Source organism: Aedes aegypti, chromosome 1 (genome assembly GCF_002204515.2).
Source record: "Aedes aegypti strain LVP_AGWG chromosome 1, AaegL5.0 Primary Assembly, whole genome shotgun sequence".
Taxonomy (NCBI): domain Eukaryota; kingdom Metazoa; phylum Arthropoda; class Insecta; order Diptera; family Culicidae; genus Aedes; species Aedes aegypti.
The window spans coordinates 168,802,809-168,829,230 of NC_035107.1; the positions used below are offsets into that span (position 1 = coordinate 168,802,809).

The 26,422-nt window shown below is 37.9% G+C and overlaps 2 protein-coding genes across 2 annotated transcripts; one reads left to right on the forward strand and one right to left on the reverse strand.

The window, feature by feature from the left end:
• LOC110679207 lies at nt 1–10,446 on the forward strand. The gene is made up of 2 exons (XM_021853336.1): nt 1–191; nt 9,892–10,446. The coding sequence occupies exon 2, from the start codon at nt 9,892–9,894 to the stop codon at nt 10,306–10,308; it is 417 nt and encodes a 138-aa protein (XP_021709028.1). The 5' UTR covers nt 1–191; the 3' UTR covers nt 10,309–10,446.
• LOC5571022 (UDP-glucuronosyltransferase 2B7) lies at nt 10,421–26,190 on the reverse strand. Its single transcript, XM_001659404.2, has 2 exons — nt 24,871–26,190; nt 10,421–10,699 (listed from the first exon to the last, which is right to left on the reverse strand). The coding sequence occupies exons 1-2, from the start codon at nt 26,157–26,159 to the stop codon at nt 10,447–10,449; spliced, it is 1,542 nt and encodes a 513-aa protein (XP_001659454.2). The 5' UTR covers nt 26,160–26,190; the 3' UTR covers nt 10,421–10,446.
• Nucleotides 26,191–26,422: the final 232 nt, after the last annotated feature.

Consider the following 26,422-nt stretch of genomic DNA (forward strand, 5'->3'; position numbering starts at 1 on the left):
TTGGCGCTAAGAATCTCTTGTCCACCGTCGTAGTAATACGTGAACCGTCATTGGCATTTGTAGTTGCAGCTAGTTTGGATATCATTATTATCACACCTAAGTGTGTCAAATCAGTGAGACCATTCAGCAGTTTGTAGTTTCGCGAGTAGTCGAACATTTGCTCTATCCAGTGCAGTTCAAAATGTAGCACCGTAAGTAAATTCAAGTGTTGTTTTAAGTAATAATCAAATTTTCATTTGAGTGTTAGTTTTAACTTACATACTATGTAAATTATATATTTTGTTGTTTTATTATATTTTTTTTAAATTATTTTATGCAATGTTGATTTTCTACAATCGGAGTTAAAAAAATAACATTTAAATATCAATTGATCGAAATAAGACAGAAACATACATATACTGACAACAGATATTCCTGTTGTTGATGCATCGCCATATTATATTACCATTCAATGAGGCGTTTTGATGGTATTCTTGGTATTCCGGTGCGACCCCTGAAATTTTCATACTATTCATAAAATTATAATTCAGTTCTCACAAATTGGATTTCGATCGATTCAGTTTGGGTAGGAATCCTGGGGTTTTTGACTAGTTCATAATTAATTCAATCGTAAATTCTGGGACTCCACTGAAAGGCCTTAGAATTTCAATTCAGTGAGGATCATCATTAAATCCCAGGGTTCTCACCAACACCCTAAAGATCCTTTGGATACCAAAAGATTGTTACCAATAGTCAAATGATTGCTATTGTTATTCAAAAGGTTCTTGTCAAAGATTTCTTCCGGAAATTCACAAGATGTTCACAACAATTGCAAAAATTGTGTTCGAAATTCTAAACAATCGCACCTGAACAGGAATCACATCAAAAGCTGGAGAAATACTGAAGAACCATCAAGGACTCCGATCGGATTACGATAGGGTTCCCAAAGATTTATGGCCGGATTCCCACTCGAATCTCAAAAATGTCCACCGGAGTCCCAGAATTTTTCTTTTAAAATTTCCGCAAGCAGCTCATAGTTGCTACCAGAACATTCCAGAATAAACGGATTTTTTTGACAAAATCTTCTGAAATTTTGCAATAAGAGGCGCATATATGCTATTAATGCAATTTGTGGGCTTTATGGTCATGCGGTCAGCGTTGTCAGCCGTCAGGCGTTTGACCGCATCGTGTTAAGGTGAAACATCTCGGAATCCAAAGATGGCCGGCAAAATGGCCGACTTGTAGCCCTACTCACGTTTTCAAGGGCACAAAACTGGATAAATAGTTGGCAAACGTTTCTGATCTTCTTATTTTAAGCTTCCTGCTAGTGCACAAAGCCAAAATAAAGAGTACATTGTTGTTGGATGCTTTCATCGCGAGATTTGTGCGTTTGAAGTTTCAGTGCAATCTTAAAAGTTGATTCCAAACTGTTTCACCTTAAGGAGTGTGGGTTTGTTTCCCGCTTCAGTTCGACAAACTTCTCGTGAGGAAAGTTTGCCACTGGGCGTTGCATGTTAGTCCGTTGTCTAGTGTGGTACTTCCTTCAAAGGACATAATCATCCACTGGATGCATTAACGTGTTTTATTTTAAATTTTGAGCTCAATAGATTTCAGAAAACCACTTATGGCAAGGAGAACAAAGCAATCGAAAATACAGCAAGTCCCCATAGATATTTCTGAAAAAAGAAAATAAAAACAAAACAAAATAATCATCTACGAAATTTTTGAATTGTCATGAACACTTCAAAATGCGTTTCTGATTCTTAAAATTTTCATCGTATTCTTCATTTTTTTACTCAAATGTTAACCATTTCACTCGCAGTCACACAATCTTAAAGCATGAGTAACAACCTATCAAGCTAAATATCGGTAGATTGTAGTTAATGCTACCTTTGTTCAAAGCATCATGCTGTTTGTATTATTTTCGCTATGCGTGGTGTAACACATGTAGCATACAACACCAAATATGTTGTAAACTTAATTTTAATACTTTTTATTTATACCAATCATTGATTGTTATTTATTAAGGCCCAAGCAAAAATGGAGCAAATGTTCAAAATTAATAAAGTAGTTTTCTGCTAAAAAATCCAAAATTCAAAAAAAAAAATGTTAATTTTTTCAAAGAATATAAATAATTATATTTAAGAGCACTTTGTTTGTGATAAATAAATTTCAACAAAGATCTTTTGAGCGGCTAAAAAACATCTTAAAAACTTTGCTTGCACTTTTTTCCTGTTCGGGTCCGTCACTGCAACCAGGTTTCAAATCTATTGTGCCAACAACCGTATCCTTTATATAGGGCATTTTTCATTACTCAATTGCCATTGAGGGGCAATATGGTTTCGATTTCGATACAGTTTTTGTTTTGTATCCGCAGAAACCTCAGATAGCATCAATTTAGTTATGAAGAATGAAGATCCTTCACAGAGAACCAACTCAAAGAATGCTGCTTAATTGTCCCAGGAGACTGTGAAAAACTCAGGACTTCTTATTAATATCAAATGCATTTTAAACAGGGAAGTTCGTTCAGTAATAAGGACTCTCGCTTGTCTCTTGAATACCGCCAATGCACATTATTTCAGAAACCAGTTTTACGCGGAAAGATGCATTTTGAGCTTTAGAATGAAACATTAGACGAAAACAGTCTTCTACTAAGTTGTAAGTATTAGTGAAGCCTTATTTTTGGAGTTATTGAACATTTCCATAGAAATGTTCAATAACTCCAAAGCAACTTCTCTGCAGTAACATCCGCTGCTTCTAGTGTTTCATCGACGCCGCAATTAGACCATAACGCACAACCTCCGGCGACCTGTGATGGCACATCCTCTGCACCACCCGGAAAACACTTGTTCTCACTCTACTATCAGAACGTGAGAGGCCTACGCACCAAAATATCAAAACTTCGGTTGTTATTGTCCAGTTGCGACTACGACGTGTTAGTCTTCACTGAGACTTGGCTTCGACCTGACATCGATAGTGCAGAAATTTCGCCGGATTACGTTTTTTATCGATGCGACCGTAGCAGCTCTACTAGTCACTATTCAAGAGGAGGTGGGGTTTTGATTGCCGTTAAGTGCCGCTTCAAATGCGAGTTGGTTCCGCTATCGAGTTGTGAACATCTTGAGCAAGTGACCATCCGAGTGAAGATGTCACACCGGTCACTGTATGTCGTGGCTGTATATCTTCCCCCGAATTCTCCCACCGATGTTTACTCTGCTCATGCAAGTGCGGTTGAACACATTGCGAACATCTCGTCCAAAAAGGATATCATTCTTTCGCTTGGTGACTTCAACCTTCCCAATCTGCGTTGGCAATTGGATGACGCTATGAACGGGTACATTCCATCAAACATTTCCTCTGAACCTGAACAGTCCCTTGTGGAGGCCATGTTTGCAATCGGTCTCCAACAAGTCAACAATCTCGTAAACATCAACGACAGGTTGCTAGACTTGGCATTTGTTAGTCTGCCGGAATATCTTGACCTCATTCCTCCACCTATCCCACTGTTAACCATTGACAACCATCATATGCCCTTTGTTTTAATCTTTGACGAATGTGAGGAGTTGATATCTGAACCTGACGACTTCATCGAAAATTCCAATTTCAATTTTAATGCTTGTGATTACGACCAGCTGAACGAAGCACTTGCTGCCATTGACTGGAATGCTGTTCTACAGTGCGGCAGTGTGGATGAAATGCTAATCAGCTTCTACGACAAACTGTATGAGATTTTCAACGAGCACGTTCCCCGAAAAAGGCGAAAATTCACTTCAACATTCAACAAGCCCTGGTGGAGTGCAGAACTGAGGAATCTGCGAAACATCTTAAGAAAGGCACGTAAACGGTTTTTCTTGACGAAATCCGAAGGTGAACGCGAAAACCTGCATGATGTGGAGATTGCATACAAAGAACTCTTACTATCGTCTCACGAAAACTATGTCAGCACGATCCAGAATAACGTGAAACAAAACCCTTCGTTATTCTGGGACTTTGTGAAAAAACAAAAAGGCACTACTCGCATCACCAGCAATGTCCATCTTAATGGTTCCCACGCTAGTACAAACAAAGAAGCAGCTGATTTGTTTGCGTCATTCTTTGAAAGTGTATTCAGCAGAGCAGCACCTGTTCCCCGTCGTGATTGTTTCGCTCACATCCCAACCATCGACATCTCGCTTCCTGTTATCCAGTTTTCCTGCAACGAAATATTAGAAGCTATCAATGAACTCGATGTTTCGAAAGGCCAGGGCACAGACGCCGTTCCCCCTCTCCTGTTAAGGAATTGCTCTACTACGTTAGCTGACCCTATCACCAAAATCTTCAATCGTTCTCTTAGTGAGAAGACATTTCCAGCATTGTGGAAACAGGCTTGCATTGTCCCTATTCACAAATCTGGGAATTGCAGTTCTGTCTCTAACTATCGTGGCGTTTCTATTCTGTGCTGCATGAGCAAAATATTTGAAAAAATGGTGCATAACATACTGTACAATGTAGCAGTTCCGATCATCTCCAACTCTCAACATGGCTTCATGAGGCGCAGGTCCACAACATCAAATCTCATGTCCTACGTTGCCACACTATCTCGTGAATTGGAGCATAGACGTCAAGTTGATTCCGTTTATATCGATTTCGCAAAGGCTTTCGACACCGTTCCACATGTTACAATCGTCAATAAAATGAAGCATATCGGATTTCCGGATTGGATCATAGATTGGCTACGTTCGTATTTATCAGACCGATCCGCATACGTGGTGATCAACTCTGCGAGATCTCGATCGTTTGCCATCACATCGGGCGTACCTCAGGGTAGCGTTCTTGGACCGTTGCTATTCAACATATTTGTAAACGACTTAAGTCTTCTACTGTCGTCGTTCGTTCTATCATTTGCTGACGATATGAAGATGTACCGTACAATATTTTCGCAGCTGGACTGTGTAGCACTTCAAGAGGATGTTAATACGCTGCTGATATGGTGCGGTGATAACGGAATGCGCGTCAACGGTTCCAAGTGTAAGGTTATTTCCTTCAGTAGATACAGTGACAAAACCGTTTTTGAATACTCAATCGATCGAGCTAAGCAGGTTCGGCGGAGCTCTTACTAGGTCGAAAGCGAAAATATAATGAAACCGAACTCACGGTTTTTCACTTTAAATAATCTTTATTTCGGAATTTTGTGGGTGGTTTACATGTAAGAATATCAAGTGATATAGGAAAATATCCTTTTCATCTTTAGTGCAAGTTCTTTGATAATAATAATGTACATGATTTTAGATTAATTGTCTTGTATGAATTCACCACATTTGTGGGTTTGATGGATTTTTAAATTAAATACTTAAAACTAATACATACAACTTAAATCTAACCTAATCTACTATATACAGAATTGCTCATTAAAGCATATTCAGGGATAAGGCATTGCTGCCAGATTTGAGATGGGTTTCAGTTAGGGCCCCACATCGATGCTGTGCTTGCCGAACAAATCAGCAAGCTCGATGTTTTGCTCTTACAAAGCTAGCGTTCCATGTAGCGATAGCGAGCGGCTTAGTCCCCATATTTGGCAATAATGGAGACTACAGCACGCAGTTGCTCAGACCGGGTCCTGCAGTATCGCTTGATGATGAGCACTTCGGTGACCAGCATGATCAGCTCCTCATCAGACAACAGGGATTAATCCATAGCCTCACCGGACGGTTGATTCGCAGCGGCAGAATATTAACAGCGCGGCCAGGTGGGAGTCACCTGCGGGATATTACCGCCATCTGGAAACGGCGGGAAATCTTCAGGCATGAACGCCGGAGTCTTTTCCTTCCTGCATCCCGGCTGGTTCGATGCTGATTCCACCTTTCGGAGTTGCTTGTTGGTCTCACGGTTGCCACACTTGAATGCCAATGCCGCCGGAGGCATAATCAGGCAGTAAGAAGTATCATAACTATCGGCGCAGATACTGCAGCGTGGTTGGAGGTTACAGTCTCTGGTGCCGTGTCCAAAGTTAAGGCACCGCTGACACTGGGTAACATCACGGCGGCCTCCGCGATATGGTTCCCATCTGACGATGATGCATCTGATTGTTCGGACCGCCTGGAGAGCATTCAGCGTAACCGAGCCTTTGCGAAAATGTACCAGATAGAGGCAATCCGGATACTTTTTCGCAATCTCGTCACGCCGCGTCATTTTGTAGACCGCAGTTGCGTCCAGGTTATAGCGATTCCGAAGCTCCACCTGAATCTTCTTCGGGTCAACGTTGTTCATGTCCCTGATGGCGGCCTTGAAGGATTTGTCACCGGGATGTCGTGGGTGAAGAATTCAACCTTTGCTTCCTTAAGAATGGAACTTACCCTGTCGTATTCCGGCTTTGTGTGCACCATCACCTTGATGCCGATCCTGGTTGGCTCGTACTCCACAGAGAAACGCAGAGCGAAGATCTTGCTGGTTAGCTGGTCCATAGGCAGGTTTTTCACTATCAGCGGTGGAAGCTTAACCTTCACGGTGACGCCGGCTGCTTGATGTTGGTTGGATGGGTGGGGGGTCGACTCCTCACGCTGGATTTCGGCTTCGGGCACCTCGCCAAAGTCCCCCAGGTCGCTGTCGTTGACAGCAGTGGCACTGGTGCTGTACCGGTTGTTGGAGAGGAGCGATTCCACTATGGAAGCTTCATCGTCCTACCTCTTCTTCTTTGACAGCTCTGGGGTGCTGACTATGGTGTTCGCCGACTGATTCGCGTCGGCCTTCTTACGACGACGGCCCATGCTGTCGACGGTTCGCTTGCTGATGATGATGATCCGTCTTCGGATCGGGAACCTCTATTTATCAGACAGCTGCAGCGAGGGGACTCTTCAAAACCTTGCCACAGTTTGCCTGCTACCAGTTCCTCGCCTTGTTGCTGCAATTGACGCTCTTAATGATGATGCGACTCGTTCCGCATCCGTCAACTGAATGTTAAACCGAATTCAACGACGGAGGTATGCTTTATACCCTTAGAATATGCTCCTATTTTTCGTATTCTTCGTATGCTGTTATTGCATCCCAACGGAACTGCAGCAGCATCCTCGTAAACATCCTCAAATTTCCGTATTGTCAATTATTCTTAATAAATCAGATATTGTATGATTCTACGAGAAGAATTAAGAGATTATAGCAAGTATGTGGTAAACATATTAGGAAATATTGCACATATAACTCTTTAGAATACATTTGTAGGTTCTGAAAAGGACCGAATGAATTATTGAATTCGAGAAACACGGACACATTTTGACGACGCACAGGTTGAAATCCTTTTCGTCAGATGCGGTTTCCGATGGCGGCTTCTTCGGGGTCTTCTTCATCGCTAGAGTCATTGGAACCTTGGTGGGGTTTTGCTTGGGAACTGCCTTCTTTTTCTCCTCCTCCTTCTCGAATATCAGCCACAGCCACAATTTCCCGGGATTTCATTTTACTCTTGCCAATCTTGAAATCTTGCCGACATCGCAATTGTAGTTTCCGCCGATGAATTTCTCGATCTTCTGCAGGGATGACTCGTTCCGTTCGTTGAGGGCTGAGGTAGCGGCCACAACTATCTCATTCTCATGTGGACTGCTTCTTATTTTTCTTCTTGGCGGCGGCAGTGGCGATGGTTTTGGCTTTGGACGGTACCTTCTCTCGGTCGGTCGACGGTCAGTTTCAAGTGAGCAAAGAAAGACAAAGGGGGGGGGGGGGGTGGTTGTTTTCTGGGGGTGTTGTGTGTCCTTCGCTATCGATGTCTGTGCCTGAGAAGCACGCCTGGTCAGAGCAAGCCGAACTGTTGCCTGCTGATATGCGATCCAAGCGTAGAGTGAAAAGCAAATGACCTATTTTTTTCTCTAGCACCCCTATTCATAGATTTGCTTGAAATCAACGTTCTCCATTTGAACAGGTATGTGGAATTCTGTATGTAAACGACATGAACCTTTTATGCCTTGTCTTTCGATTGAGGTGCTTATCAAGGAATTTCGTTAAGCCAGCAAACAGTTATAAAAGTTTAAAATATTTCATGCCAACGTAACGCTTTTGGTTTTGAAATTGCAATTCCATTTCTGTATAGAGAGGAAAGAAGTAGTCCTACGTCAAAACCTTTTTTTTTTGGACCACCCTCTAAATCGGTTAAATTTTGATCCAATGAAAAACTTTTTTTGGTTAAGTGTTGATTGAAACTTGACGTTCTATAGAACGTTATAACTTTGCCCAAGAGTAAATATAAATTTGCAAATATAAAAGTTGATTTTATTATTTATGTTGAATTATGAACCACCACGATACGATGATCAATAAAAAATAAACAAAATCAACACTGAATAAAAGACTTTATTTTTAGGAACAATATTGTATAAGACTGTTTTTGTCTTAAATTTCATTTTCATGGTCTAAATAGAAAAAAAAATACATGCCATAAAAATCTTCAAAATAGTTTTTCGGATATATCTTTTTTATTCCAGATTTTTCATAAAAGCAGGGTTTTAATTCTGCCAAGTTCAATCCTGCCTAGTTTGGGTAGCGGCTATGGCTACGGTTACGATAGCTCAGATCAATCTTCAGCATAGAAAAACAGCGACGATCAATCCTTGCAGACTCATGAAAAATGGTACAGTCCAAGTGACGCTAGTACAAGAAGCTTACTTTCTGAAGGGGAATTTCTAGCTAGGTAACCTTGTGAGCCTAGTTGTTGCTACTTTCAGTAAATATGAAATGGGAAACTTTCTTTCTTTATTTATTTCTTCATTGGAGCAGGGAAAAGTTGAGCTTCAATAACTTTTCCTTAAATGGGCGCCAAACCTCCTCATCTTTTAGTGCTAATAGAAAGCTACACTCCATGTGATACAATTTTTGATAATAATAGTAAAACAAATTATTCTTATTTCTATAGTAAAACTTACTTCCGACTACAACATTTTGTTGATGCCATGAGTATTCTAGATAGGACTGAAGAGAATACTACTGAATCTGTTACGATAAATGCTGCGATAGAGATAAAAATCATTATCATATAAACACCTATTGAAAGAACGACACATACTGGTGAGAGGCTCATGGTGCCCATAATTAGTGCGGGCACCACGATTATAAAGAAATGCAGTACAGCAAAGAGCGTGGTAAGGTATGTCATGATTTTAATGCGACAACAAATGTGAACAATCAATTTGTAATTGTAAAAGATCAGAAATGAATAGTGCTTTTGAGATTTCACGACGTTTGATCAGTAACTCTAGAGTCTAGACCAATGAGATTACAACGCTGTTTGTAACTGGGCAAATTCAGTTGAATTTTCGTACCTACACTAATTTCTGAGTTAACAACCAGAGATATGTGTGCTGTCTTAATTGATGTTTCTCTTGGTGACCTCAATAGGAAATACGTCTATTGTTCGGTATATTCACCGCATGATGAACGATCCCCAATGGATGATTTCAATCGAGTTGTTGTACACTGTTTAGTAAAAAGCCTTCCGCAGCTTAGATATTAATTTGAGAGGCTCCAGTCTGATGGAATACTTAAGTAGTGCAGACCTTGGATTACTTAATATAGGCAATCGCCCAACCTTCAGAGGAGTTCTAACTGATGAATTGCGTTCTAAACAAATATTAAAAAAAAATTAATGGGAAAAATTCTAAAAGCAAGGAGGTTTCTGGGAAACCTGAAATATGTCAGAATGGAAACATTAGATAAGTACTGCCAGTTTAGAATATGTTGTCTCTAGAGAACTCTGATATTTTGTTGTTAGTATATTCAAATAAATCATGGTTTTAAACCAGTTGTTCCCAACATTTTGTTAGTCCAATATGTAAAAACAATATTTTTTTCATTCAAAATAAGTTTCAAAATCGGGTTATCTCTCAGCTAAATATTTAAAAAATCGAGATAAATTTCGAATTCACACAAATAAGAAAATATCTTCCATTTTTTCAGATGAAGCATCAGCAGTGCGTAATTGATCTCGCGATCGTACTGGTTACGATTCCATCTCTAATTGTTGTAGCGCTGCTGTTGGAGTATACGATGAACCATACCGACTGGGCTGACCGGCTGGAGTCCCAAATTATCGTGCTGGGCCTGGCCGTGGCATTCTTTGTGCTCTGCATCATGATGGCCTTGTATCTAACGCATCGGATAGGATCATGCCTATGGACCGGGCCTCTTCCAGCTGATCTTCACCGTACGATCTTCACCGTTGTGCGGGATTTGGAGAGCGGTCCACCCCCGGACTATGATACCATCCTGCTGGATCCACCACCATACGAAAAGTTGGAGAAGTACTTACTTCTGGATGAACCTCCTCCGTCTTATGCCGCTTCCATGGCGTCATTGGAGGGTGCTCATATCTGATAAGAGGGACTTGTTTGTTGATATTGTTTTTGTTTGATGTGTACCGAAAACAGGGATAGCTACATTTCAATTAGTGGTACACAGCGGGATCTTATGAGCGAATAAACTAAACTTTTGATGTGCACTGCTAGAACACAATTATATCTGTTTATTAAATGAGAAAGATAAGGCCAACTTACAAAGAATGTGAATTGTAACAATGATAAGTATCGTCGCGCCAATCAGATCTATGCCATAAAGCTGGTAGAATGGAATGTCTTGAGTCGGCGACGCTAAATAGGGCAATCCTTTGTTATTGAGAACTTTTTCGATCCAGAAAATTGCGCGTTCCAACGGTGGTTGTGGCTGCTTGCGAAACAGCCGTGATCTTGCTGCCATATTTTGCTGGTAACTAAGAAAGAGATGAAAAATATTAAACCTTACTCAAAAATAAAGTCTTTTTCTACGAAATCTCAATTTAAGTTACTTTTTTAATGGGAAATCATGTATTGGAATGATGAGTGACGTGGAAACAATTTGATTTGTTTTTAACTTATGTTTTGTAGTTTAGCGTGTTTAATCTATAAATTATTATTATATTGTAGCGGTATTTGGTATTAATTAATTATGATTAGTAAAATCGAAGTCAAACGAACAGCAATATAAATTAATTTACGTTTCAAACGAACAGCAGTATAGTTAACTTGCACTGAACTTGCATGCAATGGTGAACCCGAATCACTCGCAAATAAACTCTTCATCAAGCTTCACTCGTACAAGTTATCGTTCACTCACTTGGCGCGAACATAACTCATCTCACGAAGCGTGCGCCGGGGGCCGTTGGGATTGAGTATGCTCTCCCGTCGGGACCACTTGTCGTTAGATTTAAAGAATAAGACGGTCTAGCTAAATGCGAAATGTTTGAGAGGGAAAAAGACAATATTCACTGATTGGCTCAAGGCATAATCGGGAACCGACTTTTGATAAGATCGTTCCATGATTTCCGGTACGAATGCCGAAACACGAAACTGCGACCTTCCTGAGGCATCTCAAGTTCTGTCTCGTCCACTTTGATCTAACCCGTGGAAGAGGCAGGAGTGTGAAGTTTCTCTTTAAGTTGTTTCGCGGTGTGTTTTTGAAGGTATTAAACGTGGAAAGTGTCCTAATGTTCTGTGTAATAATTGTTAGATTTCCCTCCCGATAGGTAGTGTAAAGGTTAAAAGCCAGCTAGCTAGTTTGTGCGGTACTGTGCGTGATTGTGAGAAAAAAAAGGTAAATATTAAATACAACGCTTTTTGAACCAAAGCTTACCCCCGTCGAATAGCCGTTCGACGGCTTTTTATTCAACAGTTTAGCTTCCCGCACCACACTACCACCCGCTCGACACACCGCGTCCAATTTCGTCCACAAGTTTCCACATTTCTGACCCCACGTGCCAGCTTCGAAGGTCTTCCAAACTGCCGGCCGGAGTTAGAAGGGCCGTCACCATCGCACTCCGGAAGAGCGATTTTCCCACCCAATTAGGAGAATTCACCGTATCGACGACGACAACGGTACAGCGCTATTCATGCCGTGCGCTTTGTTCATCCGTGGGCGAGCGTCGTAGAGGTGACGCGAAGAAGGAGGCAGCCGGTAAAGCAGAAGCCGACTGTAAGTAGAAAGGCTATTTTTGTACATTTGCTCGAGAGTAGGTGAAGCGTTTGAAAGCTTTGGGAAGCGTTTGAAAGCTCCGGAGCGTTTGCTTAAAGTTTAAAGGTTAGATAGAAAATCAGCACAGTTAGGAGAGAGTAGAAGGGAGAGGAAAGAGAAAGTAATATAGAAAGTGGGAACCCGAGTAGAATTGAATGTAAATAAATGTTAATGGTAGTTTCATTAGACCTTGTTGTTGATTATTACTGAGTTGAAGTCCCTTTAGTTGAATGCACTGGTCTTAGGATATTTTTCACGTTTCGTTGTTTGTTACTCCAAGTCGGACTGCTTGGGATTCTCAGTCCTCCATTTTTGTCCTGAAGCGAGAAGGTGAATTGTGGGCGGGACGAACTTGGCCTGTGATGATACCAGTCAACCACGTGCATTCGGTATCGGTAGAAAGTCGAGTTGTCGGTTATGTTTTGAGCCGGTCAGAGGGTAGAGTTTTGAGTACTTCGAGAACATTGAGCATTTACTAGATCGTTCGGTAGTTTCATAGGAAAACAGGACTCACCCTGAGTTTTGAGTTTGCCGGGCAATAGAAATCGACAAGTGGTCCTCTTAGGAGGTGGCGCATAAGCTACTTGTTTCTCTCCCACCTCGAACGCTCTAGCAGATTGGTTCGCTCGCCGTCTCGAGCCGGCTACAATATATTATTAGTAATACCTGCCATAAACTTCTGAATACTCTAGACAATAGTCTCCAGATCTCAAAGCGTGGCCTAGGAGCCTTTGAAGCAAAGATATACCATACAATACAAAGAAGTTCAGAGCAATATGTGAGTTTGATTTCGTTATTGTATTGTTGTGTTGCATTTAACAAATGTTCTGAGTTGTCCAAGGACTTCTTGGATAATAGGTCTTAGAATATACGATGTACATACATACGTAATAAGGTGCGTAGTAGACGATAAGCAAGGCTCATTATAAATGAATACATTTTTGTAATACCTTTCATTTGACAATAAACTTAACCAGAAGACAACCGCTAATGGATCTTTTGAGTCTTAGCAGGAATTTTTTTGGAAACATTTTAACTACGCTTTGGATGTTTTTTTGTTTGCCTGGGTTGTTTTAAATCGTCGATATTTGGACCGTTAACAGAAAATATGCTTTAAAATTTGTACAAGCTACCTTTCAAAGGAAAGTTACCTGTAGAGCAAGACCAACTAAAAAAACGCATGGACGTAAATATGGAAAAAAATATGAAAGTATTGGATTTGCTGTTGCGATAGAATATTTTTTTTCTTTTTTTTTATCTTTTGCACAGCACGAGAGTGGGGCGTCTGTACTAGTGATAGAGGCAATTATAACGGATTGAGGAATAAAAAATCGCCAAAAATTAACGGAAGGTCTTCTTTTGTTTCTGAATACGTCATTCGAAAGCTATTCTGTTCTATTTCACTTAAAAAATAATCTTAGAATGATAGGATCATTGAATCTTCTAAAAAATCATTTCCTCCATTACTGGAACATGTTCCAGTAATAGTGGTATTTGCTAACTTGTGTTCCTATATTAGTGGTTTATATTGATTTCCCATTGAGACTCACTATCAAAGGAACGCCACACTATTACTGGTGCAAAGGAGCAACAAAGTTAAGGTTTTTAATTGTTTTCTACTATTTCCTTACTGATATCCAATATTTGTCTATACACATTCATCTTATTTTAACAAGGGCCATGTTAAAAAAATACACATAAATTAAAAATTGCCTAAAACATGCTTAAATCCGCACTACCACTATTATTGGGACACACACTACCACTGGATCAGACACCCCATGATTTGCACAGAAAAGTCTTGATTTTGAGTTTGAAGAAATATCAGAGAATATATCAGCTTCATACATCTGTATGTGACAGTAACAACTAATGCTGATAGCACAGTACTTAGTGAGGTGAGTTCCAGATGCAGTAATATGTTAATGTAAGTGGACAATTTACATGCCTGTTTTTTAACTAACCGTAAACGAAATCGTTGATGGAGAGTGAGTATAGTGTTTCGTCTGTTTGTTTATTTTTTTGAGCTTATTTTACGAATTACCATTGCACATTGGTTCCTCACTTGGGGTGGTCCTGAAAAATCAGTTTTTTTTCGATAACTTCTACTACGATAATTTCTCGTAAAAACTTTGTTCCAAGCACTTTTAGAACTTTTGATGTTGCAACTTTTTGCCGAAGAAAACACTGTTGTCTCTTATGGTTGCAGAGTTATCAGACATTTTCTTTGAAAAAAAAATGGTTGTTTTAAAATGTCGATATTTCTCAAAGGTGCAAACGGATTTCAAATCTCTTGACGCCATGCGGATGTTTTCTGTTTGAAGAAAATAATTGAATTTTGAAAATAATATGTTTTTGAACGAAAAACGTCTATATCTTGATAAATAATCCATATAGCTCTTGGTGGCTTCAGCGAAAATATACACAATTGAAAGTTTTAAAAGTGGTTTAAACAAACTAAACATAAAAATCCGTTGATTTATATGTTTACCTTGGATGTACACTACAAACCAATATTTATTAGTTAAAGAAAGCAACTGAGTTACCTCAGGGATGTCAAAAATCTTTGTTTGCGGATGACACAGGCCTCTCCGCCAAAGGTCGAAGCCTGCGTGTCATCTGTAGTCGATTGCAAAAAAGTTTGGATATTTTTTCTTCATACTTGCAAAAATGGAAGATTTCTCCTAATGCTTCCAAAACTCAACTAATAATATTCCCACATAAACCAAAAGCTCTTTATTTGAAACCTTCAAGTAGACATGTTGTCACGATGAGAGGGATTCCAATAAATTGGTCAGATGAAGTTAAGTATCTAGGGCTCATGCTTGATAAGAATTTAACTTTCAAAAATCACATTGAGGGCATTCAAGTCAAATGTAATAAATATGTAAAATGTCTCTATCCCCTTATTAATAGAAAATCAAAACTTTGTCTTAAGAACAAGCTTCTGATATTCAAACAAATTTTCAGGCCAGCCATGTTGTATGCTGTACCTATATGGACTAGCTGTTGTAATACCAGGAAGAAAGCTCTGCAGAGAATTCAAAATAAAATTTTGAAAATGATTCTGAGGCTTCCTCCCTGGTATAGTACCAATGAGTTACATAGAATATCCAATGTTGAAACATTGGAACAAATATCAAATAAACTAATAAATAATTTCAGGCAAAAATCGTTACAATCTTCTATTGCCACGATTCATGCGTTATATGTTTAGGTTAAGTTAGGTTAAGTATATTTTAAGCGTTTTTTTCTCTCATAAGCAGGTGAAATCAACTCACCTGTAAAAAATCTGAACTGCTACGGCAAATGAAATGTAATATGTTGTTAACAAAATGTTAATAAAATCTTAAATTTGTTTTACCACATTAGGATGATAGTGTTGTCTAATAACACAGAACACCTAGATATAAGAAATGAATGTAATGTTTGGAATGATACTAATAAAAAAAAAAAAAAGGAACACTATTCTGAGATCTGTTATTTCTATTTTTAACTTTTCGACTGGACTGGATGGGAGATGAAGATTAGTCCTGGTTGTGATAGTCAACGCTGTTTGGACAATTTTTGAACTGCGCGTAAAATTTGATTTTAAGACCTAGCTGTATGTCATGCGTTTAAAGATAGAGGTTTTCACGGCTTAACAAACCGCCTAACATGATACGTAATGCTGTAGCAGAATTATTTTTTGTTATTTTCATTGCAAAAGGATTTATCTTGGATCAAATGTTGGTCAGTAATTGTCAATCATATACTTTTCGATTTTTAGCAACATTAGAATTTGTATTTCACTTTTTATTTACAAGCATATTTGATAAAAAGAGGTTTAAACAATTTTAAATATTGTAACAAAAGGTTGATTCTATTTTATATCACAGAGGGCTACAAAACGCAAGGGAGGTCAGATTTTTTTTCTTTTCAGAGAGCGAGTACGATCGCTTAAACGTAGGCTGAGGAAACCAGGACATACGGGAGCAATACCATTGTCCCATCCCAGGAAAAGGACCACAAACAACAATGGAGTGCGCATTAATTTTCTTAGCAACGCCTCTCCCATCGACTTTGCTTTTTATGCTATTACGTAAGACAATTTTTGGGATTTTTCAACCCCCCCCCCCCTCTCCACAATGGTAAGACTTTTTGTATGAAAATAAAAAAAATAATTGTATGCTACGTAAGAAATCTCAAACCCCCTCCCCCCCATAAAACCTTACGTAATTAATGGACGGCTCCTAAATGGAACGATTGGTGCGGTTGTCCCTGTTTTCTCTTGCACAATACTTCAAACTTTTTCGTCGATCATATTATTAATTCGTGAATAACCTGATCGACGTAAATTTTTAAAATACCTCCAAACCCCAAGTCTGCACAGTGGACCTGGCCATTTTAATGTTTGAATAAAATGATATGCTGCAAACATTTCGGTATTTCCAGGATGCTTTTCAATATTGGCTGTGCAAGCGCTTAGATTAATTAGATTAGATCAATCATAGTAAGCGGGATTATTTGCTAAAACAATTCCATCCACCTTTTTGTTCGTATTCATAACACAGACATTTCATTGGCCGTAATTATCAGAAGAAATATATCACCAAATTATTCAAAGTTGGTTTGTTCAGTTATTTGTAACCATTGAGAGGAGTTTTTATTGAGAAGATAGACAAATTTGGACTTACGGCCTTCTTGGTTTGTATTCATTAAAAACACTAATTTTAAATAGAATAATTAGGTATTTTTTAACGTTAAGCATGTTTCAATGTTTTCAATGACACATTGCATTGGATTGACATTCCACCAAAGTCTTTCACAATTCATTATTTGTTTTTAAAGGGTCAAGCGCTGTAAGGCATTACGAAGCCATTTTTGTGTCATTATTATTAATCATAAAATATTGTTAAAACCCCGCTAGCTTCTCCCTTGGCTGTTCCGAAAAAAAATCATGCTCATTATACTCAATTCACTGACATTTATGCCATCATCAAAGTAACCGCACCACCACCAATATGATTGTACCAACGAAAATGGTACAGTGCGCATCGTACCTTCGTGCTGTGCGTACACGAATTCTCACTGCTCTTGGAAGTTTTCTTAAAAACTACCTAAAGCAATAAAACAGAACTTTTCAGTGCTACAAAAACAGTACTTTTCAGTGCTAAAATTCAAAACAGTACTTTTCAGTGCTACTAAAACAGTACTTTTCAGTACTTTTTTTCTACTATTGATCCCTTTACGATCCTTGTTTGGACCCGTGCCTTCGATTTTTCGTTGGACCCGTTGGCGAAAGCTCGGTGGTAATCCTTCTTGGACACCGTCTTGGGAAAAAACCTCTCGGAGGTCACGTCTTCTTATTCACTAAACATGGTTGCAACAACAAATAAAAGGAAAGGTGAAACTCTGAATTCACAACTTCCTTCCAAAAAAGTGGGTTTTAAAACTGTCACAAAACGTGGCAAGAATGGAAGAAAGGACGTTTCTCCGGAATGCGAACTTTCTTCCAAGGGTGAAATGAATAATTGTATTGAAATGAGCAATCAGTTCGATGCTCTAGACAAATTTTCCGAACACCAAATCGAAGCAGACTCTAGCCCAGGCTCTTTGATTCAAGTGAGGAAGCAAAGAGTGCCACCTATCGTGGTCAGTTGTTCCGAATTTGCGGGATTTAGGCAGGAGATCTTGAACTCCATTAGGGGAATCAAGGTTGCCTTCCAAATCGCAAAGAAAGGAGACTGTCGCGTTTTGCCGGAAACTCTTAAAGATCGCGAACTTCTTCTCAAACATCTTGAAGAGAAGAAGCACAAATTTTTTACTTATGACGACAAAACTGAACGTTTGTTCAAAGTTGTCTTGAAAGGTCTCTCAAGTGACTATAAGTCATCTGAAGAGATCAAAAATGAAATAAATGATTTACTTGGATTTTCCCCTGTTCAAGTAATCATTATGAAAAAAAGAACCCAATCTGGCATTGTTCGGAAAGGGCTTTCTCAAGAATTTTATTTAGTTCACTTTAACAAAAAAGAACTAAATAATATTAAAGCTTTACAAAAAGCAAAACTTTCGTTTGATGTCCGTGTGACATGGGAACATTTCCAGAAACCTGGAGGAAATTACCAGAACCCCACTCAGTGCCGTCGGTGCCAAAAGTGGGGTCATGGTACAAAAAATTGTCGCATAGATGCTAAATGCATGATTTGCGGAGGTTCTTCTCACGCTAAGGACGTCTGTCCTGTGAAAGAAGATACCAGAAAGTTTGAATGCGCCAATTGCAAGGGCCCTCATAAAGCTAACTTTTGGGAATGCCCTTCACGCAAGAGAGTCATTGAGGCTCGTGCCAGGCAGATGAAGGATAATATCTGTTACGATAACGGTCGTTTCCGGAATTTACCTGGTAGAGTATCGAACAATGCTCATTTTTCAGTTAACGATCGCTTGATCATGAATCATACCCATCAGGAAGATCATAATCTTGCTCATTCACAAACTAAGTTTAATTCGTCGGGTAGCCGTTCGAATCTTTCAATTTCGAATGTATTTACCCACGGTAAATCCTTTGCCGATATCGTAGCAGGAAATTCGAACTCCTCCCCTGTTCGATCCATGAGTACCCATTCTACTTGTTTCAAACCAAATGGAAAAAACCCTACCGCCACAGGTAACATGTCTGCCTCTGATTTTAATTTTCTAACTGAACAATTGAATCTAATGATTGATGCAATGTTCAAAGCCACCACTATGACTGAAGCAGTCCAAGTAGGTGTAAATTTTACTAATCAAATTGTTATTGGATTACGTTTTTCTAATGGATCCAAATAATAATTTTAATATTTTAAATTGGAATGCTCGGTCTCTGAATGGTAAAGAGGACGAGCTGTTTAATTTTCTTACGGTTAATAACGTGCATATAGCAGTTATTACCGAAACGTATTTGAAACCTGGATCTAAACTCAAAAGTGATCCTAACTTTTTTGTTTATCGTAACGATCGACTTGATGGGGCATGTGGGGGAGTTGCAATCATCATTCATAGGCGTATAAATCATCAACTGTTTACGTCATTTGAAACTAAAGTTTTTGAAACTTTAGGTGTTTCTGTTGAAACACAGCTTGGTAAATATACTTTCATAGCTGCCTATTTGCCTTTTCAATGCTCTGGACAGCAAGTTAATTTGCTCCAAACTGACTTGCGTAAATTGACTCGCAATAAGTCAAAATTTTTTGTCATTGGTGACTTTAATGCCAAACATCGGTCATGGAATAATTCTCAAAGTAATTCCAACGGCAGAATTTTATTTGATGAGTGCTTTTCAGGATATTTCTCAATTCAATACCCTGGTAGCCCCACATGTTTTTCCTCTTCTAGAAATCCATCTACGATTGATTTGGTCTTAACCGACTCTAGTCATCTTTGTAGCCAACTGATTACTCATGCTCATTTTGATTCTGATCATGTCCCTGTTACATTTCAAATATCCCAAGAAGCGATTCTCAATCCTATCAGCTCCACTTTCAATTATTTACGAGCCGATTGGAATATATATGAAACGTATGTTGACTGTAATCTTGATGTTAACATTTCTTTAGAAACTAAACTTGATATTGACAATGCTCTTGAAACTTTAACAAATTCCATTATTGAAGCCCGGAGCATTGCAATTCCAAAATGTGAAGTAAAATTTGAATCCGTGATTATAGACGATGATCTTAAACTCTTGATCCGTCTTAAAAACGTGAAGAGAAGGCAATTTCAACGCACTCGCGATCCTGCAATGAAAATTATATGGCAGGTTTTGCAGAAAAAAATCAAGAAACGTTTTGCTCAATCAAGAAACAAAAATTTTGAAAATAAAATTTCTCAATTGGACCCTGGCTCTAAGCCCTTTTGGAAATTATCTAAAATCTTGAAAAACCTCAGAAGCCAATACCGGCATTGAAAGAGGAAAACAAATTATTACTAACTAATTGTGAAAAAGCTCAAAAACTTGCTATGCAGTTTGAAAGTGCGCACAATTTTAATTTAGGACTTACTAGTTCAATTGAAAATGATGTTACTCAGGAGTTCGAAAATATTCTCAATCAAGAGAACGTTTTCGAAAATGCCTGGGAGACTGATTTGGAAGAAGTGATAACTATTATTAAAAAATTCAAAAACATGAAAGCTCCTGGCGATGATGGAATTTTCTACATCCTCATCAAGAAACTTCCAGAAAGTAGCTTATCATTTTTAGTTGATATATTTAACAAATGTTTTCAATTAGCATATTTTCCTGACAAATGGAAAAATGCTAAGGTTGTTCCAATTTTAAAACCAGACAAAAATCCTGCAGAAGCTTCTAGTTATCGTCCAATCAGTTTGCTTTCCTCCATCAGTAAACTTTTTGAAAAGGTTATTTTGAACAGAATGATGGCCCACATCAACAAAAATTCAATTTTTACCAATGAACAGTTCGGATTCCGCCATGGACATTCGACCACTCATCAACTTTTACGTGTAACAAATTTGATCCGTTCCAACAAATTTGAAGGCTTTTCTACTGGTCTTGCTCTTCTAGACATAGAAAAAGCATTGGCATGAAGGTTTGATTGTAACATTAAAACACTTTAATTTTCCAACATACATTGTAAGAATAATTCAAAGTTATCTGTCAAATCGTACACTTCAGGTTAATTATCAGAACTCCAGATCTGAAAGACTTCCTGTAAGAGCTGGTGTTCCTCAAGGCAGCATTTTGGGACCAATATTATACAATATTTTCACATCTGACTTACCTGAGTTACCTCAGGGATGTCAAAAATCTTTGTTTGCGGATGACACAGGCCTCTCCGCCAAAGGACGCAGGCTTCTGTCATCTGTAGTCGATTGCAAAAAAGTTTGGATATTTTTTCTTCATACTTGCAAAAATGGAAGATTTCTCCTAATGCTTCCAAAACTCAACTAATAATATTCCCACATAAACCAAAAGCTCTTTATTTGAAACCTTCAAGAAGACACGTTGTCACGATGAGAGGGGTTCCAATAAATTGGTCAGATGAAGTTAAGTATCTAGGGCTCATGCTAGATAAGAATTTAACTTTCAAAAATCACATTGAGGGCATTCAAGCCAAATGTAATAAATATGTAAAATGTCTCTATCCCCTTATTAATAGAAAATCAAAACTTTGTCTTAAGAACAAGCTTCTGATATTCAAACAAATTTTCAGGCCAGCCATGTTGTATGCTGTACCTATATGGACTAGCTGTTGTAATACCAGGAAGAAAGCTCTGCAGAGAATTCAAAATAAAATTTTGAAAATGATTCTGAGACTTCCTCCCTGGTATAGTACCAATGAGTTACATAGAATATCCAATGTTGAAACATTGGAACAAATGTCAAATAAAATAATAAATAATTTCAGGCAAAAATCGTTACAATCTTCTTTTGCCACGATTAATGCGTTATATGTTTAGGTTAAGTTAGGTTAAGTATATTCAAAGTGTTTTTTTTCTCTTATAAACAGGTGAAATCTACTCACCTGTAAAAAATCTGAACTGCCACGGCAAATGAAATGTAATATGTTGTTAACAAAATGTTAATAAAATCTACGATTTGTTTTACCAAATTAGGATGATAGTGTTGTCTAATAACACAGAACACCTAGATATAAGAAATGAATGTAATGTTTGGAATGATACTAATAAAGAAATTAAAAAAAAAAACCAAAATGGTACAAAACTAGGTGAAGGAAACAAACAAAAACTGTTTTGTTATGGCTATAGTGGTCATGGGACAGCTTCCCGAAGCGAAATGCATAAAAGTTATGCTGGTTCGGATGAACCTTATTTTGTTCCCTATTATCACAAAGCGGTTGAGTATCAGCAGGTCAAAAGGAAAGTGACAATCTTGCAGAATAGTAAAGAATGTTCTTAACTTTGCATTATTTTCTTCCATTTTGTTTCGCTGCTTTCTACGTCGTTAATTCAATTTCATTCCATACACTGTTACACATAATCGATTACTCAAGTCCGAAAGTATTACTTAACGTATTCTTGCGCTTCGAATACAACATGTAGCAATGAGTTGCATGTAAAAAAGTCTGAATCGTGAGTACATGGTTTCACCAAAATAGCCAGAATATTGTGCTACAAAAACTTATTTGGTTATATGATGAAATTAGCTCCGTAATGCCTTATAGCACTTGAGCTTATGAAAAATCAGTTAACTGTGAAATATTTTTACGGCATGTAAGTGATATGTGTCATTGAAAACATTGGAACATGCTTAACGGTATTAATATGCCTAATAACTCTTTTTTACATTTATTTAAACTCACCTGTAAAAAACTGCTACAGCAAATGAAATGTAATATGTTGTTAACAAAATGTTAATAGAATATTAAATTTGTTTTGCCAAATCAGGGTGATAGTGTTGTCTCATAACACAGAACACATAGATATAAAAAATAAATGTAATGTTTGAAATGATACTACTAAAGTAATTGAAAAAAAAAAAAAATGGTGAGCACAAATTTGATGGAGATTTTTTTCTGATAATAACGGTCAGGGGAGCACCGTGATTTGACATTTGGACAAGATTGATGCATCCTTAGACAGTCAAATGCAACCCTGGATGATTATAAAATAATGGAATTGGGATGGCATGCATGGACTTCTGATTTGTAAGTCGAAACGGTAGTAGCGGTGTCACCGACCCCGTCAAAGAATTGGTTAGGCAAACAATATTCCACGTAAAATAACAAGACTCCGTTTATGGATTATACATCAAGGACCACTATTAAAACTGCTTTAACCTTCTTTTCCGTTTTTTAAACTCTTTGATTCAACTTACTGCATTTGATCTTATATCATTATATGTTACATGTTTATTTATTTTCTTTTAATTCCTAGTTTGTTTTTTTTTTTAAGTTCTAACAAAAAAAAACATTTTTTTGCTTTCTTTTGCATATAAATTTTGGTTCATGGTGTATATAAATCCTAAAGCGTTGATTTTCACGATTATTTTGTTTAAGACACTTTTAGTACTTTCAATTGTACACATTTTCGTTGAAGCCACCAAGAGCTAAGTAAATTATTTGTCAAGATATAGACATTTTTCGTTCAAAAACATATTACCTATAAAATTCATTTTTTTCTATTCAAACATAAAACACCATTAATGGAAAAAAAAAAGATAATCTTTCTAATGGCGTTTGCACCGGTAAAGACAATATAAAACAACCATTTTTTTTAAAAAAAACCTCTGATAACTCTGCAACCATAAGAGATAGAACAGTGGTTTCTTCGGCAAAAAGCTGCGACATCAAAAGTTCGAAAAGTGCTGGGAACGAAGCTTTTGCGAGAAATTATCACATAAAAAGTTGTCGAGAAAAAACTGATTTTTCAGGACCACCCTAACTGAGTTGTTTAAAAAAACCATAACTCGCGAACCATAAGAGATATAAACTTGGATCCTTCAGAAAAATTGCTTCAAATTCATTGTTCTAAAACATTTTAGAACATTGAATTGGTCTAAATCAGTGTTTCCTAAACTTTTTTGGCTTTCGCCCCCTTGAGGTCAGCATATTTTGGAATCGCCCCCCTGATATTGACTTTACATGTTAGTTTTAAAAAATGGCTATACTGTATTGAGATTATGCTCAATATTGTACCAAATTTTGACCAAGTATCAATGTTACAGATGGAGTATTTTATATGTGATGAATATGTAAAACATTTTCGATTTTTATGCATATGATCGGTTTGAAACAGACAAAACTAGGGGACATTTTGGCTTTGTCAAGTACTCGATCAATTCTGATCTTTTTGAAGATACATCCATACATATTTTCTTCGAAATGGGTAAGTTTAAATATTATAAGAAATAATTCAAGTATCTTGTTATTATGAATGCTTAGAGTACGTTTTCTAGAAATCACTAAGAAACACTTAGTCCGGTCTATGTCAAAAACTATCCCCGACTTGCATATCCATAGAAGAGTCGTGGAATAAGTATCATACTTAAATAACTTTTCAGTATCAGCAAATCTATCTATTCAATTCATTTTTTATCATCAAGGAAACTTTCCAACATATCTCTTGCGACAATCGATAGTTATTAAAATGATGAATTGATTAGTGACTTTTAATTGCAAATTATCTTGCGTTCATTACTGTTTTCTAAATCAGTTTTCACTCAACGACGCCCATCGATATACTCTTGGTCGACTTCCTGCTTTACAAATCTTCTAAATATTTGTTAATGCTTTATTTTAAATAACCTGTTTATTCTGAAATTGTTGATATAAATTTCAGATTTTTTTCATATATGTTTAACGATTCTTAAAACTCTTTTTCATCCTTTCCAAAACATGAAAGATATATACGAAATGCCAGAAAACCACTTCTTTTCCACTACAACATAACGACAAAATTGTGTGTGAAAAACCGCGACCTAATCCTAAAATTTCTCTTGGTTAGAGGTGTAGCAAAAGAGAGAAGTGGAATTAATAATTCTTAAAATGTAAAAGCGTATAAACATCCATTGGAATGAGGTCTTCTACAAATACTTAGTCGTTGCTTTCAATTTTTCACAAACTAGTACTTTCGCCCCCTTTCTGGATTATTCGCCCCCCAAATTTAGTTTTACAAATTTTCGCCCCCCTGGGCTTGAAAATCGCCCCCAGGGGGACGAATTCGCCCACTTTGGGAATCACTGGTCTAAATGCATAATCCGAAAAGTTTATATTCTAATTTCCAATACCACGTGGCTGAATTACTGAAAAAAATGTCTGAAAAATATAGAGAAACTGTCCCGAAGACTCCATGTATCTGAAACTGCCGGTATAGACGCAAGCTTTTTTGTCTTCCTAGATATGGCTTTGGGACTAATGTGCATTGTATTCAAGATTTTTTACTCTGACATACCTTTTATCCAACAAAATGCTGTCGATAGCTTGCTTCAATGTATTCTCATCTAATTCGTCCAGAAATAAACGTAATCCTCCTCCTCCTCTCACCAGTTTATCCACATTTTGAAGTTGATCGGCGAAGAACGGAATCCCTATTGTTGGAACTCCATACCAGGTTGCTTCCTGTAATCCTAGAAGTCCCCCATGTCCTATAAGTAGCTTTGTTCTGGGATCGGATAAAATCGCTCCCTGTGGAATCCATTTCTGCACAAGTATGTTGGGGGGAACCGTTCCCAAACTCTCTGGATCACCATGTTTCCAGATGAAATTATATTCTGGTAGGTTTGTGAATGTCTTCAAAATGGCTTCATTTATATTTTTTCCTAAACCTTCGCTTTGAACATTTGTACCAAAGCTCAAAAGCACCACACCTTTACTGGGCATGTCCATGAAATCTGAAATTATTTGAGGAACCTTTTCAGGTCTCGAAATATGAAGACCTCCAACAGGAATAACATTCGGTGGCAATGCTTGATGATAATCCATGGTAAAATCACTATTAACTAATACAATGCTCGACCGCTTCTCGGTGATTTTCACGCTTGTCGAATTGTTTCCGAACAATTCGCCAACTCTACCGTCTTCAGCGACCATAAATTTGAATTGTCTATGATAGAAGTCCAGCATCCAATAGAACATGTTTGAAATTCTTTCCAAGAAATTCATTGGTTGACCATATTCGCAAGCATAGTTTGGCAAAGTAGTGAAGCGAACTGGTATATCAGCTAGATGCATCGTATATGAAGGGATGTTGAACGCTGAGACGGAAACTAATGGAGGATTACCAAATCTTTCGACGAAACCTAGCAAAAACTGCCCCATGGTAAAATCATGAATGATGAGATCAAACTTAAACGTCTTTGGATAATTCATCAAGTGCTGGATGGCAGGTTCTTGCGCAAGAAGGCGACTTGCTTTTTCGTAGAAACTGTACATGTTGATGATATTTCCAATAGGTCCCATCACAGATTCCGCGTTGTTTTCAGCCGCGAATTCCGCCATTGTTCTTGCATACAGTCTTGGGACGTAAAAGAATGATTTTCCAGGTATTGACTGCTCTTGTTCGAAGGTCAAGATGGTTAAGTTATGTCCATTTTCGTACAGGCGATTGAAGATTTGTTTGTTCCAAATGTGATGGCTTCTAGATGGCGTTGTTTGCAGGAACAGTATGTTTTCACATTGAATAGTTGCGGATAGTAAAATGAGCACTATAGCTGAAAAGCACTTTACGGTTGAATGTAACATGTTGACTGGTCTGAGCAGCTTAGCATGAATGAAATATTTCGGAAGGTGTTATCAGTGCAAAGCAGCGATAACATTCACCGTTACAATTGATAACGTACTTTGTACTTATTGTTGGCAAAGTGTGAAACACAGCATGAGTCTGAAATGTTTGGATATTTTCAAGAGAGCTCTTTATTTATGTCCGCACGATTTTAATCCGCAGTGCTCATTCTGCGGCCCACATAGAACTTTTGCACTAATAATAATTTATATAGAATATTTTT

Excerpts from the sequence above, each read along its gene's own strand:
- LOC110679207 (XM_021853336.1), top strand. The coding sequence starts at position 9,892 with ATGAAGCATCAGCAGTGCGTAATTGATCTCGCGATCGTACTGGTTACG.
- LOC5571022 (XM_001659404.2), bottom strand. The coding sequence starts at position 26,159 with ATGTTACATTCAACCGTAAAGTGCTTTTCAGCTATAGTGCTCATTTTA. Across the intron at positions 10,700-24,870 it reads AGCATTTTGTTGGATAAAAG|TTACCAGCAAAATATGGCAG; the intron begins GTATGTCAGAGT and ends TCTCTTTCTTAG.